The 18,880-nt window shown below is 45.1% G+C and overlaps 1 protein-coding gene across 17 annotated transcripts in view; it reads left to right on the forward strand.

Moving 5' to 3' along the window:
• The first annotated feature begins 1,218 nt into the window (after positions 1-1,218).
• ANO10 (anoctamin 10) overlaps positions 1,219-18,880 on the forward strand; it is a 224,090-nt gene continuing 206,428 nt past the window's right edge. For 4 of the 17 annotated variants that reach the window (XM_047098706.1, XM_047098703.1, XM_047098705.1 and 1 more), the window contains exons 1-4: positions 1,225-1,601; positions 12,469-12,621; positions 15,725-15,922; positions 17,525-17,659. In XM_047098706.1, the coding sequence (XP_046954662.1) occupies positions 12,483-12,621; positions 15,725-15,922; positions 17,525-17,659 (472 nt within the window). In that variant the 5' untranslated portion in view covers positions 1,225-1,601; positions 12,469-12,482. Of the gene's footprint in view, positions 1,602-12,468; positions 12,622-15,377; positions 15,493-15,724; positions 15,923-17,524; positions 17,660-18,880 lie in introns of those variants that run through there. The other 13 variants (XR_006965599.1, XR_006965600.1, XM_047098704.1 and 10 more) reach the window with 7 other exon arrangements.

Genomic DNA, 18,880 nt, shown 5'->3' on the forward strand with positions numbered 1-18,880 from the left:
AATAACAAACAGCCCCTATCAAGTGACAAGCTTCTGTTCCCATTCCCTAGTCTCCCTCCTCCCTGTCCTGAACCTGGAAGACCCAGAAAAGGGGCAGAGGTGTGGAGGAGCAGATCTCACTTCTCTGGCTTGGCAGGACTTGGAGGCATTCCTCTGGGCTGACCTGGGTGTATGGAGGGAACCCTTATAAAGGGTTCATTCGTTGCTTTCTTTTGTTCCACTGAGGGTTATTGCTTGCCTGTTGTGGATCGAAGGCCGTTCCAGACACCGGGAATATACCAGCGGACAAAATTGACAAGAATCTCTGCCCTTGTGAAGCTTACGTTTGGGAGAGACTGACAGTAAACATAATAATATAAAACGTTAGGTGATGCGTGCTGTGAAAAAAAAGATATAGGAGAGCAGGTAGGGTAGATGGTGGGACGTGGAGGGGAGCAAGTATTACACAGGATGATCAGAAAGGCCCTCAGTGAGAAGGTGGGATTCTATTCCCTGGAGGGAGGAGAGGAAGTAAACAGTCTTCTTAATTAAGGAATGCAGAGGGAACAGCCAGGACGAAAACCCTGGGGCGGGAGCTGGGTGAGTGAGATCTAGGAAGAGCAGGGGGCCAACGTGGCTAGGGCAGAGAAAAGGGGAAAAGTAAGAAGTCTGAGAGATGAAAGGTGGCGGGGACTTGTTCTGATAGTTGAAAGTGACAAGAAAATTGGGGGCCGGACTGCAAGAGACCGGCCAGAGGAAAATGCGAAGAGGCACACAGGTTTCCCTGGCTCTCAGAAAGCAGAGCATTTTTGTAAATTGAAAGGCGAAGAATAATCCTCGCACAACCTTGCTTTCCGAAAGTTCCCGTTAACGAAAGACCTCCATTAGTACCTGTTTTCGCTAAAGGAAAGAAATCTGAAGAGGATTACCGCTTTTACTAAAAAAGCTATTGCTGTAGTAATGGAGGTCTTTCGTAAGAGCAGGGATACCGGTATTTTTTTCTCCGCGTCTCTACTAGGCTCCACCCCCCCTAGGTGCGAAGGCCCAGCGAGGCCCCACCCCTCATCGGAAAAGCAGCCCATAAGACACGCCTCTCCCACCGTGGTCCCGCCTCCTCTCGGAGCGACAGCCCACAGGACACGCCCCCGCTCGCCGTGGCCCCGCCCCCTCCCGGTGGGACCGCCCAACGAGGCCCCGCCCCCCGGCCGCGGACAGCCCATAAGGCGCGCCTCTCCCACCGTGGTCCCGCCCCTCCTCGGGAGTGACAGCCCACAAGGCACGCCTCTCCGGTGCCCCGCCGCGTTCCCACTCCCGGCCAAAAGCCAGCCAGGCCCTTCCTACCTTTTCTCCGGAGCCGTTCCTGCCCCAGCCTTGGAGGGACTCCCCACTAGGCCCCGCCCCGCTCAGGGCGACGCAGTGCCGGGCCCCGCCTGTCCCGACGTGGTCCGGCCCAGCCCGCGCACCCTGGAGTCTGGGCCCCGCCAGGCCCGCCACACCCAGCGCCCGGCGCGCCCTCCCTGCAGGCCTCGGCCCGCCCCCCGCCTCGAGCGTCCGCGGCTCTGCCTCCCCGTGGCGCCGGCCGTCGGGCCCGCCTCCGAAGACGTGGAGCGCCGCTGCGGCCGGTGAGTGGGGGAGGGGCCCGCAGCCCCTGTCGCCGTCGACGGCGCGGAGCCGGGGTCCGTGTGGGACTGAGCCCCGGCTGCCTGGCGGCGGCGGCGGCGCGCCTCCAGGGGCGCCTCCCACTGCCCTTCCTTCCCGGGGTACCTCCCCGGGGCACCTCCCCGGGGCAGTGTCGGGAATGGGGAAGTGGGACCGGGATGGGCGCAGATGGGGGTTGGGGAGGGAGGACTGAAAGTATGGGGGGGTGGCAGGCGCAGGTGGGGGCTGGGGAGAGCCTATAGGAGTCTGGGATGGAGGGCTGAGTATTGGAAGAAACGTGGTGAAGCCGAAAGCTGGGACTTTGGTCAGGATGGGGACTTGGGGTCTTCGGAGCTCAGGGGAGTGAGGTCGTGGGTGGGGTTGGGAAAGGCGGCCAAGCCTATCGAAGGACGTTTTTTGGAAGGACCAGCTCAGCGGCGCAAGATTCACGTTTCTCGGGCCGCCTGGGGAGCAGGGACGCTTGGGATATGTCCGAACTAGTGTGGCTGCAGCGAACTTGCAGGGTCATGCTCCCTTTCACATCGGGGTGATTGGGTTTCCGGGCTCTCCACTGGCACACGTAGTACTTTTTAAGCAATAAATGCAAGTCAGGGGCAGTGCCTGGGACACCTGAGAAATGTGGATGGAATCGAGTTCTCCTCCTATAGGCTGCTTCTGTTTTCCTGCTGCCTGCCCAGCGCCGGACTCGGTGCGCGCCGTCTGCTGCAGAAGAAGGCTGTTCCAGCAGCCAGGACAGTGTACAGAGGTTCCGGGCTTCAAAAGTACAGCGGAGGTTTATTCGGACTGCAAAACAGTTGTGGCCCATGCCCTTAAATCCTGCGGAGTTTAATTTCCAAAACTCGAGTCCCGTGGCGTCTTTCAAAAGTCACATCTTTACTCTCTGCCTGCTTTCGATTTGAAGTCTCCCACTAACTTACAGAACCAGATATTTTCTAAGTGCCCATTCTGTGAGGACACGTAGTTTTAAATTCACCGTGGGAAGTAGATCATGTGTGTTCTGACCAGCTTTTGCTGAAAGAATTGCGGAATTACCGGTGAAGAATGAAATTTAAAAGATCTACAGTAATGCAAGGGAATAGAAAGGGCCTAGTAAATTGGTGTGTGTGCTTAAAAAAAAAGCCAGTGAAACTTTTTTTCATTGTAGAACCTTAGAAGATAGAGAAAAGAGTATAAGGATGAAAATGAAAATCCCATGTAATTTAACCAACCCTCTTAACATTTTGGTGCAATACTCCTTCATTCTTTTTGTATTTTATTGTGTATTAAATGTACATGTTACATAATTGGGGTCATATTGTTATATTACTTTGCTGTCTGCTTTTACCCCCGCTTGGCATTTCCCCCGATCGTTAAAAATTCTCCGTAAACGTCTTTTTATATGGTTGTGTGATCATCGTATGGATTCATGCTTTTATCACATATCAGAGCTTTAGTTTTGAGTCAAGTGCTATGCTTGCAGTGAGACGCAGTGTTGCTCCAGGGTTTCAGACGTGATTCCAGAGCAGACAGGAAGTGTGAATGAGAGGAGGTCAGTCCTGGCAAGGCCCCGTTGGGTGCTTCTGTGCAGAGGTGGCCTTCTTGGTGCAGCATCTCTTTAGGCCTACGCCTGGGCTGCCGTGGCCAGGCTGCCTTCCAGTATATGTCTGTCTCGCCTCTCCTGCATCTTCCGGTGCGATCCCGATGCCATCAGGTTCCCAGGTGTGTTTCTCACATGGGCCTCACCAGCTTCCTTACCTCATCAGTGTCGCCGAGAAACTCTAGTGCGGGTGGGTGTGTACGGTGTGCTGACTTACCACTCCCAGATTTGCACACCTTACGTAACTCGGAGAGGCAGCTGCCCTGGGTCTCGAGGAAGGAGTGTCTCCCAGTTGCCCTCGTCATTAGCAGCCTGTTGCAGATTTCAGAAGACGGCTCTGTTTTCTTACCTTCAGGGCCTCCAGAAGGGTCCTGTCCTTCCATCTAGCCCCGGCCATTAAAATTGCACCTTTTCTCCTCGGGAAATCCCTCTCATTTTCCAGCTCAATCAGTGTGGCCCTTCGTCTTTCTCTCAATGATCTGTTCCTGTGCTGCTTCGTGACTGAGTAATTTTGGTTTATGTTTCTCCTCGGGTCTGAAATACAGTGATTTCTGAAGATACCTGTGCATTTCCTTCTAACTAGCCTTTGGATTTATAATTCCATTGGCTCCCCCCACCCCCAAGCTCAGGAAGAGAATACAGAGTCCCCTATTCTTTTCTTGATCCTTGATAAGAGATGCATGTACTCCCGGCCCCATGGCTGAACGCACAGGGTGTTTATCTTCATATGCGCATTTCAGCCACTATGGTCAGGATTCACCTCTTCCTGTAGGCAGGTGATTGCAGTAGCTAATGTAAAAGCGCCTGAATCCAGTTCGTTTTTAGGCCTCTCTTTGGCGCTGTGTGCAGTACAACACACGGTAAGAACAGAATTTGGGACGGCTGTCCTGTGCCCCAGAGTGTCTCTGGAACCTGTATGCTGTGCCTTTTAGTCATTCCTGGCTGCTGTCCTGGTTGACAGCTTGGGTGAAAGGGGGAAATTGGTTGTGGTTGCAGAAATCGTTCTACCGTCCAGTGCCCAAGAAGACTACATATGTTGGATCATTGTTTTTTAGATTGGCCCCCACTGGGACCACGAGCCTCTTTTCTGTACCCACACTTCACGCCCTCATGTGCCCCCCTCTGGTATTTTGGTCGCGTGTATTTATTAGTCATGTGCATGGTGATGATGGCAGACCAAGCTCCCATGAAGACCCTCTGGTCAAAGCAGATTGCAGAACTCAGCTTAGGCCAAGGCTGCCCTGAGGCTTCTTGTTTTTACTGCCTTGGACTTGCTCTTCATGCCATTGAGCCCTCTGGTGGGGAGAAGCGGTTTAGCACAGGCCTGGATTCCGCTGGCCAGTGAATTGCAACACTGAGTGCTCCATACCTGCACCCTGCTGCGCGCAGAGCACAGGGGCAGGGATCCCCCAAGGAGAGAGCATCCGTTCCTATATAGAGACAGAAATTCCCTGAGCAATGGGTGCCCCTCGGTGGGTTACAGGGACAGGAAGAAGACCGCACAGAAGGTGTGGCGCGTCGGGAGAGGGGCGTCTTAGGTCACCAGGGTGGTAAGTACGTTGTGGCGCGGTGGCTGGCCTGAGTGCAGAACAGCTGAAAGCAAGCGTGAACAGAGCAGAGTGGTCCTTCAAGGACTGTCACCAACAGTGTTGAGCCTCGAGGGTATTTTATGTGCGGGAGTCTCAGAGGGATCAAGGCTTCCCGAGCTCCACCAACAAGCCTTCACGGACACTCTTTTCCCACCTGGCATGGTTCAGAACAGAGTCCAACCAACACTGGCCCTGGAGTTAGTCTGTGAGACTTTCAGGGAGCTAGGCTTGCAGCTGCCCAGCGTGGCCGGGCCGGCGCTTCTTCTAATGACAAGACTGTAAAACTGACTTTGTTGACTAAGTTCACAAAAAGGAAAAAAAAAGGAAAAGGTCTTTTTCATACTGCTTGGTATCATTCAGAGAGCACTGGATTTCAGTCTGTATCTGCCATGCTGGTTGTGTGATTTCGGACCTTGTGAATATGATACAGTGAGGTCACGGGACTAAGTGACCCCTAAGGCTCCTTCTGCTCTAAAAATCCTATCTTTGCCCAGCTCCACTGGCGCTTTTGGCCGCCTCCTTCTGGATAGGAGGGGATGTGCCTATGTGCGGAGCCATTTCATTTTACATACTGTTGGACGGAAGGCTTTTCGTTGTTATTGAGCCTTTATTCAAAACAATCTTTATAGTTAGGCAACTTCTTTTTTACAAAGTTGGTATCTTTTTAATCTGGGACTAAAGCAAATTATCTTGTATTATACAGTTTTAAAAAGTATCGTTTGGCCTTTCCTAAAGGGTACATTTTACCCTTACTTTTAAAATGTCGGACCTCTATACTGTGTTACAAGTGTAAAAGCCATTTTTTTCTAATTATAAGAAAAAGACCCTTGCCTATTAAAATTCAAGTCAAAAAGAGAAACGTAAAGAAGAAAATAACAGTCATCTGAAATACTACTACCTAGACGTGACAGTTGGGAGAGATATATCTGCCTAATCATCGATGGGATATTTATTCAAACGCACACAGTATAGAGTGAATCGTGAGTGTAGCCACACGTGGTTAAGGGTGTGAACTCTGGCCTCAGGGTGCCTGAGGTTAGGCTCTTCTGCTCGCTACCATGTGACGTTGGACAAACTCCTTAACCTCTTTGACTTCAGTTTTCTCATCTGCTAAATGAAAGAGTTTCTTTTTCATGGGGTTGGTGTGAGAATTCAAGGAGTAGCCCATGTAAAGACCCCAAAGTTAGCTAGTGTTGAGATGGCGGCGTAGGAGGGCGCTGGGCTCACCGCGTCCTGCTGATCGCTAAGATTCCACCCACATCTGCCTAAATAACCCAGAAAACCGCCAGGAGACTAGCAGAACGGACTCTCCAAAGCCAAGCGTAGACAAGAGGCCCACGGAAGAGGGTAGGAAGGCCGGAGAGGTGTGCACGCTCCATGGATTGGCGGGAGGGAGCCGGGTCGGTGGAGGGGCAGCCCGCCTGGCGAGGCGGAGCCCCCCGAGCCTGGCTTGCAAAAGCAGAGGGGCCGGACTGCATGAGTTCTGACAGCCAGTGGGACTTAACATCTGGAATGTTAAAAGTGAACAGCTCTGCTCGGAGAGTGAGAGGGCTAGAGGACAACGGGAGAGAGAGTTGTTGAGCCCCGGAAGACGGAGCTCAGCTCGTGGGGAACAAAGGCTCTGGCCAGCGCCATCTCCCTCGCCCATCCCCCAGCCGAAACCCCAAAGGGAACCAGTTCACCGAACTTGCTTGCACCGTGCAAACACCCAACACAGTGCTTCTGTGGATCCATCCCTCCGACGGGTCGGCCTCCCTCCCGGTCGCTGCAGGGCCCCTCCTGCAGAGGACCACCGACGGCAAAGCGATCTGAGCCTGCCCCTCCCGCCCCTGCGCACCTTGCGATCCACCCCGGCTAATACACCAGATCCCATCGAAGCAGCACCACAAGCCTGGCAGCGTGCAAGTAGCCCAGACAGGGGCACCCCACTCCACAGTGAGTCCTGCCCCTGGGAGAGGGGAAGATAAGGTACACACCAGTCTGACTGTGGCCCCAGCGGTGGGCTGGGGGCAGACAGTCGGGTCTGGCTGCGGCCCGCCCACCAAAACAAGTTACTCTAGACAGTACAGGGGAAGTGCCCTGCAGTTCCACACCACTCCAAGGACTGTCCAAAATGACAAAACGGAAGAACTCTCCTGAAAAGAAACTCCAGGAGGTAGCGACAGTAACGAATTGATCAAAAACGATTTAAGCAATATAACGGAACAAGAATTTAGAAAAATAGTCATAAAATTAATCGCTGGGCTTGAAGAAAGCATAGAGGACAGCAGAGAATCTATTACTACAGAGATCAAGGGACTAAGAAATAGTCATGAGGAGCTAAAAAATGCTATAAATTAGGTGCAAAATAAAATGGAGGCGACCACAGCTCGGATTGCAGAGGCAGAGAATAGGTGAATTAGAAGATAAAATTATGGAAAAAGAGGAAGCTGAGAAAAAGAGAGATAAAATAATCCAGGAGTATGAGGGGAGAATTAGAGAACTAAGTGATGCAGTGAAACGAAACAATATCTGTATAATAGGAATTCCGGAGGAGGAAGAGAGAGAGAAAGGGGCTGAAAGTGTACTTGAACAAATCATACCTGAGAACTTCCCTGATCTGGAGAAGGAAAAAGGCATTGAAATCCAAGAGGCACAGAGAACTCCCTTCAGACGTAACTTGAAACGATCTTCTGCATGACATATCATAGTGAAACTGGCAAAATACAAGGAAAAAGAAATTGTGAAAGCAGCTAGGGATAAACACGCTCTAACATATAAAGGGAGACCAATAAGACTAGTGACGAATCTATCTACTGAAACTTGGCAGGCCAGAAAGGAATGGCAGGAAATCTTCAATGTGACGAACAGAAAAAAAATATGCGGCCGAGAATCCTTTATCCAGGAAGTCTGTCATTCAGAATAGAAGGAGAGAGAAAGGTCTTCCCAAACAAACAAAAACTGAAGGAATTCATCACCACTAAACCAGCCCTACAAGAGATCCTAAGGGGGATTCTGTGAGTGAAATGTTGCAAGGACCACAAAGTACCAGAGACATCACTACAAGCACGAAACCCACAGACATCACAATGACTCTAAACCCATATCTTTCAATAATAACAATGAATGTAAATGGACTAAATGCTTCAACCAAAAGACATAGGGTATCAGAATGGGTAAAAAAACAAGACCCATCTATTTGCTGTCTACAAGAGACTCTTTTAGACCTGAGGACACCTTCAGATTGAAAGTGAGGGGATGGAGAACTATTTATCATGCCACTGGAAGTCAAAAGAAAGCTGGAATAGCCATACTTGTATCAGACAAACTCGACTTTAAACTAAAGCCTGTAACAAGAGATGAAGAAGCGCATTATATAATAATTACAGGGTCTATCCATCAGGAAGAGCTAACAATTATAAATGTCTATGGGCCGAATATGGGAGCCCCCAAATATATAAAACAATTCATCACAAACATAAGCAACCTTATTGATAAGAATGTGGTAATTGCAGGGGACTTTAATACTCCACTTACAGCATTGGATAGATCATCTAGACACAGGATCAATAAAGAAACAAGGGCCCTGAATGATACATTGGATCAGATGGACTTGACAGATATTAGAACTCTGCATCCCTAAGCAACAGAATATACTTTCTTCTCGAGTGCACATGGAACATTCTCCAAGATGGATCACATACTGGGTCACAAAACAGCCCTTCATGAGTATAAAAGAATTGAGATCGTACCATGCACACTTTCAGACCACAATGCTATGAAGCTTGAAATCAATCACAGGAAAAAGTCTGGAAAGAACACCCTGCTAAAGAACGAATGGGTCAACCAGGCAATTAGAGAAGAAATTAAAAAATATATGGAAACAAATGAAAATCAAAATACAACAACCCAAATGCTTTGGGATGCAACAAAGGCAGTCCTGAGAGGAAAATACATTGCAATCCAGGCCTATCTCAAGAAACAAGAAAAATCCCAAATACAAAATCTAACACCACACCTAAACGAATTAGAAGCAGAACAGCAAAGACACCCTAAACCCAGCAGAAGAAGAGAAATAATAAAGATCAGAGCAGAAATAAACAATATAGAATCTAAAAAAACAGTAGAGCAGATCAATGAAACCAAGAGTTGGTTTTTTTTTTTTTTAATTTTTTTTTAAGGTTTATTTATTTTTGAGACAGAGAGAGACAGAGCATGAACGGGGGAGGGTCGGAGAGAGAGGGAGACACAGAATGTGAAACAGGCTCCAGGCTCTGAGCTGTCAGCACAGAGCCTGACGTGGGGCTCGAACTCACGGACCGTGAGATCGTGACCTGAGCCGAAGTCGGACGCTTAACCGACTGAGCCACCCAGGCGCCCTGAGAGTTGGTTTTTTGAAAAAATAAACAAAATTGATAAACCTCTAGCCAGGCTTCTCAAAAACAAAAGGGAGATGACCCAAATAGATAAAATCATGAATGAAAATGGAATTATTACAACCAGTCCCTCAGAAACACAAGCAATTATCAGGGCATGCTATGAAAAATCATATGCCAACAAACTGGACAACCTGGAAGAAATGGACAAATTCCTAAGCACCCACACACTTCCAAAACCCAAAGTTACCTGGTGGTGTTGTCATTTTGATATTAGGATGGATTGTACATATCCATAAATGGGGTCTTGTTTTGCGCTTTTTTAAAATCTTACAATGCGTAATGAAATGTTCTCCATGTTAATATAGTTGCATCTGCACCCTAGTGTTGACGGTTCTGTTGTATGGCTGTGACACGTAAATACTTTATGAGTTTCGCCAGTGTCCTCTTGTTGGACTTTCAGGTTGTATACGTTGTGTCTTTTTTATTTCTTTGCCATAACTAAACCCAAAGTAAATGAGAAAGAGAGAGAGGGAAAAAAGGAAGTTGCAATGACTTCCACTGTATATATATTCTATTTTATTGTCTCCTTGGCATAAATTCCTAGAAATGGCGTTGTTGTGTTGAATGGTAAGCGTATTTAATATTATTTTTCATACTGCCACTCTGCTTTCTGGAAAGATGGCATCAAAGTACAACATCTGTCAGCTGTGTGTGAAAATGCCCGATTTTCTACACCTGTGCCGGAACTAGGTTCCGTCCACCTTCCAACTTCAGCAAACCTGAAAAGGGAAAGGCATCTTATGCTTACTTTACATTTCTTTTATTGGTATGTTTGAACATCTTCTCAAAGTGTGTGTTGGCTGCTTCTATTTCTTCTTTTGTGACTTGTGATTTCAGGTTTCCGTATTTTTTTGTTGATTTGTAGGAACTCTTTGGATGTCAGAGATGGTGACACTTTTGTCTGTAGGATCTTGGAAATCTTGTGAAGGTTGTGTCGAGTCATGAAGGGCATATAGTATCTCAAATGAGAATAAATCAGTGAGCAAATATTTTTTATGTATTTCTTGCTGGTGCTCATACACGTGTTTAGAACTGAAACCTGCATTTAGTGTCTCAGAAAGAGTGTTGTATGGTCTGGAAGTTGTGAATACGGTGGGCCTTTTATACCGACGTTAGGCGATGTGCAAATGCCAGGAAACTGACACCTTTGACGTGTGTCCACACACACCCTGCTGAACTGTGGGTTGTGCCCTGAGCCTAACCATTCCTTTTCAGCTTGGCTCTTTACTTCCTCTTTCCCATGTTCCAGGTCAGAAACCTCACAGTTATCTGTGGACCTTTTCCGAGTTGAAGGCTACCGGTTCTCAGCCTCCCTTCCCAGAAGGTTAATCCCGCCTCCTCAGGCTGCCCTGCCCCAGACGGTTTCTGCTATTGTTTCAGGCCTCCTGTTAGAATGATCTGATGCTTCCGCTGTAAGACTATGAGCTCCCCAGAAGCAAGATGGGGACCTTACTTACTTTTGTACCTTCAGACTCTTATCACAGCATGACTGAAAATAAGCATGGCATAAATGTTCGTTGTATTTGGTCTTTCCATTTAAAAGATGACGATGCGTAAGCCCCTGTAGTGTACTGGTACATTAACCATTTTCCTCAACTTTTTGTTCTGAAAAATTTCAGAAGTTCAGGAGAGTTGAAAGAATATTCATATTCTGCCCCCTCAATCTGCCTATGGAGATGCATCTCACTCTGACACGTAGCTGATTCTCTGCTCAGAAACCAACAGTGACTCCGTTCTGGGCATTGGAGCAGATGTGAACTGTAGCATTCCTTATCCTTAAATGGTCACAGCTCACAAAATGTTGCCCTCTCTGCTCTGGTCCTGCTCTGTCTGCTCTGTTCTTAATGTCATTGATTTTACACATTACTTCCCTCTGTAGAACATGCCTCTTTTTCTTGATGGAAACTTTTGCACATTAAGTGTTCTGAGTTCCTATAGCTCTAATGGCTAATTTTTATCATTCTTTCATTCTGTAGAGTTCCTGACCACATGACTAGCTGTTAGGAGGTGAGTGCTGAGGCCCGTTTTGATCTTGTTACCTTCATAGAGCCTGGCACGCCCTCTTTGGATTTGGCTGTTATTTTATAATAGCATTCCTGAAGCATTTGTGCCATGATGTGAATCCAGCATTGATTTATAATACCTGTGTTGCCCCAAAACTTATGCTGTGTTGGAGTAAGAGAACAACTTATCAGTCTAAGCCAGATAACCGAGGTCTGTTTGATCTGCTTGTTGCAAGATCATAATTCACCCTAAAGAATGGAAGGCTGTTCTGTGCTGTTGGTCATTCCTTTTGTGATTATTCCCAAGAATTGATTTGCACTTGTACTTTGGAGTCATTAAAACCCACGTCAAGTACAGAGTTAGAATAAGTAAGTCTAAAGTCTGGAAATTGTCTCTGCTGTGAATCACTGGGTTAGAGAGATTCACACGAGAAACATCTTAGAGGGAGGCCATTAGGCCTTAGTGACTGATGCCATTTGTGGATATCCAAGTTGACCAGAGTACTTTTCAAGCGTGGAAATGGAGATAAAGATGATATTCCTGAGAAAGAGAAACTAGGAAGGGAAGCTGATACCGGGGACTTCAACTCCATACCTAAGCATGAACTCGGACCAGGTCAATTCCCTGCTCTTACTGAACTGATGACTCCCATCGCTTATTTGACAAAGCCCCATTCCTTTGTAGTCACGGTCCCTGGTTAGATACCTGCTCATTCCCATCCTGCACCCCCCACCCCTACACACACAAGTGGTGCTGTAGCCACACCTAATCACTTGTGTGTCTCTGATTCTGTTGGCTATTTTTCCTCTCTATTTTGTACAGGAATACTGTTTCTTCTACGTAGAATGCCATCCAAGTCTCGCCAGCAAATTCCTGTTCGTTCCTCTAAACCCTGTTCGGGTGTCAGATCTTTTGTAAATACTTTCTGACTCTTCCTGTGTGACAGTGTATTTTACACTTTTTGTCCTTCCCTTATCTGATGTCCTCCCTGCCGTGTTCTGAGCTGCCTACGGGAAAGGATGATGTTCCCCCTGACTTTGTATGGGCCTGGCTCACACATGTGCTTTCAACCATTGGTTGAGCCTGTCTCATGTCCATCTGGATCATGAGAAATTTTCCTTTTTCCTGGGACCCAGAATTAGGTGTAATTAGGAGAAAATACAAATACATATTTTTTATATGTTTCCATATATTTCACTTTTCCATTATAACCCATGTGCTTTTTATTTTATTTTAATTTCAGCACATTTGTAAAAGATGAAAGTGACCTTATCAGCTTTGGATACTTGTGAGAGTTCCTTCACACCTTTGGTGGTCCTAGAACTTGCTCAGGATGTCAAAGAAGAAACCAAAGAATGGCTGAAAAACAGAATTATCTCTAAAAAGGAAGATGGAGGCAAGTAAAACAAATATTACTCAGACTTAGCCATGATCAGTGACTAAAAATGTATTTTCTAAAATTAATATCCATTTCTTTGCTCTTTATTATTTATCTGGACTTGAAAGGGAATCTAAGTCAGCATTAGACTGTAAGCAGCACGAGTGTGATTTTGTTCACAGCTATAAATGCTGTGCCTAGTACACTGCCTGGTGCACAGTAGGTCAATATTTATCAGATGAGTGGACAAGTGTCTATTTGTGTGTCAGATATGGTGCTAAGAGAGAGATTAATACGGTCCCTGCCTGAAAGAACGTTACCGTGACTGTTACTGTCGGTGTAAGGAGACTGAATGTGGATTTCTGGCAACTGAAGTAACAGAACAACAACAACAAAAACAAAAAGAGAGAGCTGTACAAAGCAGTGCACGATAGTTCAGAGTGAATTGTTTGTAAACTAGCTGCAAGAGGAAAGGGAAGAAAGAGGAGACCCTTGGTGATGCTTTTCAGGATGGAAAGGGATGACTTTATAGGAGAAGCCAAAGCTTAGCCCTCTCCCAAAAGGCAAAAGGGGGTCTACATCTGGGGGAAAGAGTGGAGGACATTTTACATGAGGAAACGCTTCATAAAACTGTACAAAACAATACCTAAAACTTCACCAAGTCTCCAAACACTGAATACAACTTAGACTTTTTTTTTTTTTTTTTAAGATTCTGACTGTAAACTGAAGTGCTTTCTTAAAAATAAAACCTTGAATCAAAGTGGGATTTTTGATTTTTTGGAAACAACCAAGCCAAAAGAGAACTTGAAAACGAGAGTACCTGCTTACTAAAATCAGAGGTGTTTCACTGGATTGGAGTTCGTTCGTTCATTCGTTCTTTCTTTAAATGTTTATTTTTAAAAAAATTTTTTTAAACGTTTATTTATTTTTGAGACAGAGAGAGACAGAGCATGAACAGGGGAGGAGCAGAGAGAGAGGGAGACACAGAATCTGAAACAGGTTCCAGGCTCTGAGCGGTCAGCACAGAGCCCGAAGCGGGGCTCGAACCCACGGACTGTGAGATCATGACCTGAGCCGAAGTCGGACGCTTAACCGACCGAGCCACCCAGGCGCCCCTAAATGTTTATTTATTTTTGAGACAGAGAGAGAGAGAGAGACAGAGTGTGAGAGAGGAAGGGGTAGATAGAGAGGGAGACAAATCTGAAGTGGGTCCAGGCTTTGAGCTGTCAGCACAGAGCCTGAAGTGGACTCGAACCCATGAACCGTGAGGTCATGACCTGAGCTGAAGTTGGACGCTTAACTGACTGAGCCCCCCAGGCGCCCCTGGGTCCCTTCTTTAAAATTCCTGTGATGGAAGAGCTTTTGTCATGCCTAAGAGTGAGGGACTTTCGTGTATTCCCAGTCTTCTCTGTTCCTTGTGTGGAACAGACACACAAAGACACACAAGAATGGGGAAGCAGCGGGCATCTTTCTACTGTTGGGAAAGCAAAAAAGAACATTCCAAAAAAGCATCCTTATCTTTCAGGTAAGGGTAGCAGGTTTAACACTCATGTTTACTTTTACTCTCTTCTAAACTCCTATTGAAATGACAATAAAAGGATCTTTTAAAAAAGATAATAAGTCCAGGTTGACAAAGAAGAAAGGAAAGAATACAACAGCAGCACCATTTTGGAAGCTAGAAAACAGGTGGATGAGTGGTGAATAACTTCTCAGATTTGAAAAAGCCAAAGCTGAAGCTGGCAGGGGTACAAGTTGAGGTACAGTTTGGTTTATACCGCAGACTGAAGACTTCTAAAGACTTAGGTATTAGTGACTGTAGAGACCTGTGGAGGCAGAAATAAGTGCTACCAAGAAAAAGGAAAAAGAATCGGCCAAGATCCATTTGAGAAATAGTTAGCTCCCCTGATCCCTTCTGTATTCTACCATCGGAGCAGAAGAGTGTGGATCATTCTCTGCAGAGGGTCAGATGCTTGGATTTTGTAATGGGAGATTTATGCACAGTTGAAAACAGAGATTCTGTACTGAAAATAGGATAATAACTGAGTATTATTACCCCTGTCCTCCACCCCCGAATCTCATACCTAATTTAGTATCCAAAATATTAGCTAGAATCAATCATCTAGGAAGCAGATTGAATAATCTTTCCTGGGGACTCTGACCAGAGTCAGAGTCAAAGACAAAATAACCAAAGGCAAAATAACCCAAGGTGCAGAAATCAGAGAGTTGCCCATGGAAAATGACCTGGCCAGATGACTGTGCATGAAAGGCCATCTTTAATGAACTCCATCTAAACCTTCAGAAGTTCACCGTACCCAGTTGGAACACCTTTCTTAAACATGCGCATACAATAAAAGATCACCAAACATCTGAGGAAAATCTCTAACATGAAAAAGAAAGCTAAACTAAAACAAACAGACAAAAACCAAGAGGAAATTAAAAACTCAACTCTCAGTTATGAGAAGGTAGAACATTCTATAAATCAAGAGTTGGATGCTGTAAAATATTCATTTAGGAAAAAAGCTCTTAGAAAGTGGAAGTATGAAAGCAAAGTTTAAAAACTCAGTCAAAGGGTTAGAAAGTAATTTTGATAAAACCTACCAGAAGGTAGAGCAAAAACTTACAGAATTGGAAAATTTGACAGAGAAAAAATAAGGAAGTTAGAGGACTCGTCCAAGAGGTACACATCTGAATAAAAGGAGTTCTAGAAAGGGAATGGAAGAAAAGGAGAAGAAATCATCTGAGGAAAACTCAAGGTTGATGCCATGCTTTTTCAGCTGGAAAGGGCCCACCTCGTGCCCAGCACTGTAAATGAAGAGGCCTGTCATTGGGAAGTTCTGGAACCCTGGGAATGGAGAAGATACTACAAACTTCAAGAGAAAAAGAAAAAAGGTCACGTATATAATAATAACACATATATAAGGATCAGACTTCGTAGCAGAAACATGGGAAGCTAGAAGGCATTTTCTGAAGGAACTTGACTTATGTGTACTTCTTATCTATTTGGGAGATATATTTGAATTGTTAATACATTTTCCTTATATCAAACTAGAGACAATACTTACTTAGAATGTTTTCGTTCTTGAAACTTTTCTGAGATTGTGCTTATCTTTTGTTTTTGAAGGTGCCCAGCTGCTGTTTAGACCATTGTTAAATAAATATGAGAAAGAAACACTAGAAAATCAGAACTTATATCTTGTTGGTGCCTCCAAGATTACATTGTTACTGGGTGCGGAAGCAATGGGTCTGGTAAAAGAGTGTAATGATAACACTATGAGAGCCTTCACATATGGAACCCGATATAACTTCAAAGATTTTGGTGGTGAGTCCCAAGATTGTTTCTGTCAGAATCATTTTATCTCACAAATAAGTTTTTGATCAGTAGATCAGGGGTCAACAAACATTTTCAGTAAAAGACCAAATAGTAAATATTTTAGGCCGTGTGGGCCATACGTCCTCTCGCAGTTACTCGACACTATCCTTGTAAAGCAAAAGCAGCCCTCGACTGTAAGAAATGAACGGGTGCAGCTGTGTTCCACTAAAATTTGCTTATAAAATATGGCCCATGGACCTTACTTTGTGATCCCTGGAATAGATGAACATAAATTAGGGTGACAAATGTAACTTATTACTATTATTCTGTTCTAATTCTTAGAATGGTGTATATTCACTAGCTTGATACAGAAAAATGTTATAATGAGAAATGCAGTAGTTCAGTATTCTAGAATTGCCATTTTCTGGTAGAGTACCTCGTTCTGTTCTGGCCTCATAGCCTGTTCCAGAAGAGAGTGGTTTCTGGAAAGAACTGAGAAAGCCAAGGTGGCCATGAGGTCAGAGTGGGAGTTTGGCTTCAGAATAAACTGGTCCCTTCCGGGGCTTTGGAGTTAGAAGATGTGATTAGGCTTCTTCAAAGTCACTCTGGATTTTTATATCTTTATGCTTTATTAGCATAAATGATAATGGTAAAAAATCACCTCATTTAAGAGGATTCGCTTGTCAAAAAATAGCACTGTTTTCTTATCAGACTGTCTTCCCCCAATTTTATGGGAGGAATATTCAACTCCAGAAGGGAACAACCTGGGCTGAAGAGTTTGAAGGAGGAGAATTTGTCATGTAGGCAAACTTCAGTTCCATCCCTAGTTAGGATAGTGTTAGAATTCTGCTCATTGGCCTTAAATGAGATCAAGCAGGTGTCTGCCATTTGGATATTTGCACCCTGTTATATAAGAACTAGGACCGTAGTCCCTTGCTCCCCTTAGCTGTGGGTGATTCATTCCAAGACTCAGCGGATACCTGAAATAGCAGACAGTACTGGGCCCTGTATGGGCTGTGTTTTTTCCTATATGTGCATACCTGTGGTAAAGCTTAATTTATGAACCAGACACAGTAAGAGATCAACAACAACAATACTAAAATAGAACAATGGTAATAATCTGCTGTAAGAAAAATGGCGCAAATGTGGTCTCTCTCAAAGTACCTTATATTACTGTATGCACTGGTCTTCTTGTGATGACGTGAGATGATTCAGCTCCTGCCTGCTGAGATGACGTGAGGTGAATGAACTAGGCATTGCAACGTGGTATCAGGCTACCACTGACCTTCTGACAATAGGGCAGAAGGAGGGTCATCACCTCTGGACCATGACTGATGCAGGCAACGAACTGCAAAAAGCAAAACCCTGGGTAAGGGGGAGCCATCGTACAGTGATTGAAGGATCGTATTATGTGAAGGCAAACGGTAATTTACTCTTATAAAAAGGCGCTTTATGTTCTATTTAATTTAGGAGTTTTATACTTTGCTTACTCCTTGTGTTATTTATTTATTGTTTATGTCCTCACTTCTATAACCCCAGGTTATTTGAATCTTATTAATTTTATTTTGGCCGTCATGAGAAAATAACTGGAAATTTTTTGTCCTCATTTAGATGACAATGATGACTTCCTCACGATGGCAGAATGTCAGTTCATTATCAAACATGAACTCGAAAATCTTAGAGCCAGAGATGAAAAGATGATCCCTGGTTACCCCCGGGCAAAGCTGTATCCAGGAAAGTCGTTATGTAAGTCATGCTATCAGCCACTTCACGGACACATGTTCTGATGCAGTTGTTTTTGCCTAGGGGATGAATAACAAGTTAAAGAAGCTTTGGTGTTTTCTTACTGAAAAACATAGAACTTTATAATAACATATTCTCATGAACATGCCTTTTGCCATTAGAGCTTCGTTATATTGTACCTTTAGATCAATATATTTGTTCTGTGTGGTTTGCTACTTATTTACCAAGATCTCGCAGCATTTGGTTTGCTTAAAATTCGGTGTGAACACATATGCGTATTACTCAATACAGGTTAGCAAAGTTTACATTATGCCCAGATGAGGAGTGAAAATGGGAGCCATTGTCTTCTCCTGGAGCCCTCTTTCCATCTCCTCCCCTTTCAGTGGGTGAGCACGTGGGAACAAGGCTTAGGAAGGGTCACAGAGTGACATGATACCTGAATGCAGATGAGCAGCTTGCAATTTTGTGATTTTCTGTCATCCCATTTGAAAGAGAATACTAGTTTGCAGATAAAGTGCTCACTACAGTGTGTAATTCCAAGTCTGCCTCCTCCCCCCACCCCCCAGGGTGGCAAGGCCTCAGAGCATTTTTGCTGCCCAAATATACTTTAAGCATATAAGCTACTGTGTTCTCTAGTCAGTTTAATACTACCTTCCAGGCTTCACCCAGCGGGACAGATGCCTGGGAAGCAGTCCACGTTCAAATTTTCCCTGTTGTCATCAAATATATATTAGGGTTGGTTTGTTCAAACCGAGGTCCAGTCTTGGATCACCCATTTTGTATGGTGGTTGTGTCTCTTAACTCTCTTTCTCTTATTGTGATAAAGTGCACATAACATAAAATTTAAAGATTGAAGATAAAAAATTTAAAGATTTTCACTGGTATTAAATATATTTAGAATATTGTACATTGTCCTCACCATGCCTCTCCATAGCTCCTTCCATCTTGTAAAACTGAAACTCTGTATCCATTACACAATCACTCTGCCTTCTCCCCTGGCCCCCTGCCCAAGCAGCCACCTTTCTACTTTCTGTCCTTATGGTTGTGACTACTCAAATGAGTGGAATCATACAGTATTTCTCTCTCTATGACTGGTTTATTTCACTTAGCATTGTCTGCTAGGTTCGTCTATGTTGTAGCATATGTTGGAATTTCCTTCTTTTTAAAGACTGAATAGTATTCCAGTGTGTGTGTGTGTGTGGGGGGCGTGGATGTGTGTGTGGG

This window comes from Lynx rufus, unplaced genomic scaffold, assembly GCF_022079265.1.
Source record: "Lynx rufus isolate CCGP_SWC_20201006 ecotype Redwood Valley unplaced genomic scaffold, mLynRuf1.p SCAF_5, whole genome shotgun sequence".
Taxonomy (NCBI): Eukaryota; Metazoa; Chordata; class Mammalia; order Carnivora; family Felidae; genus Lynx; species Lynx rufus.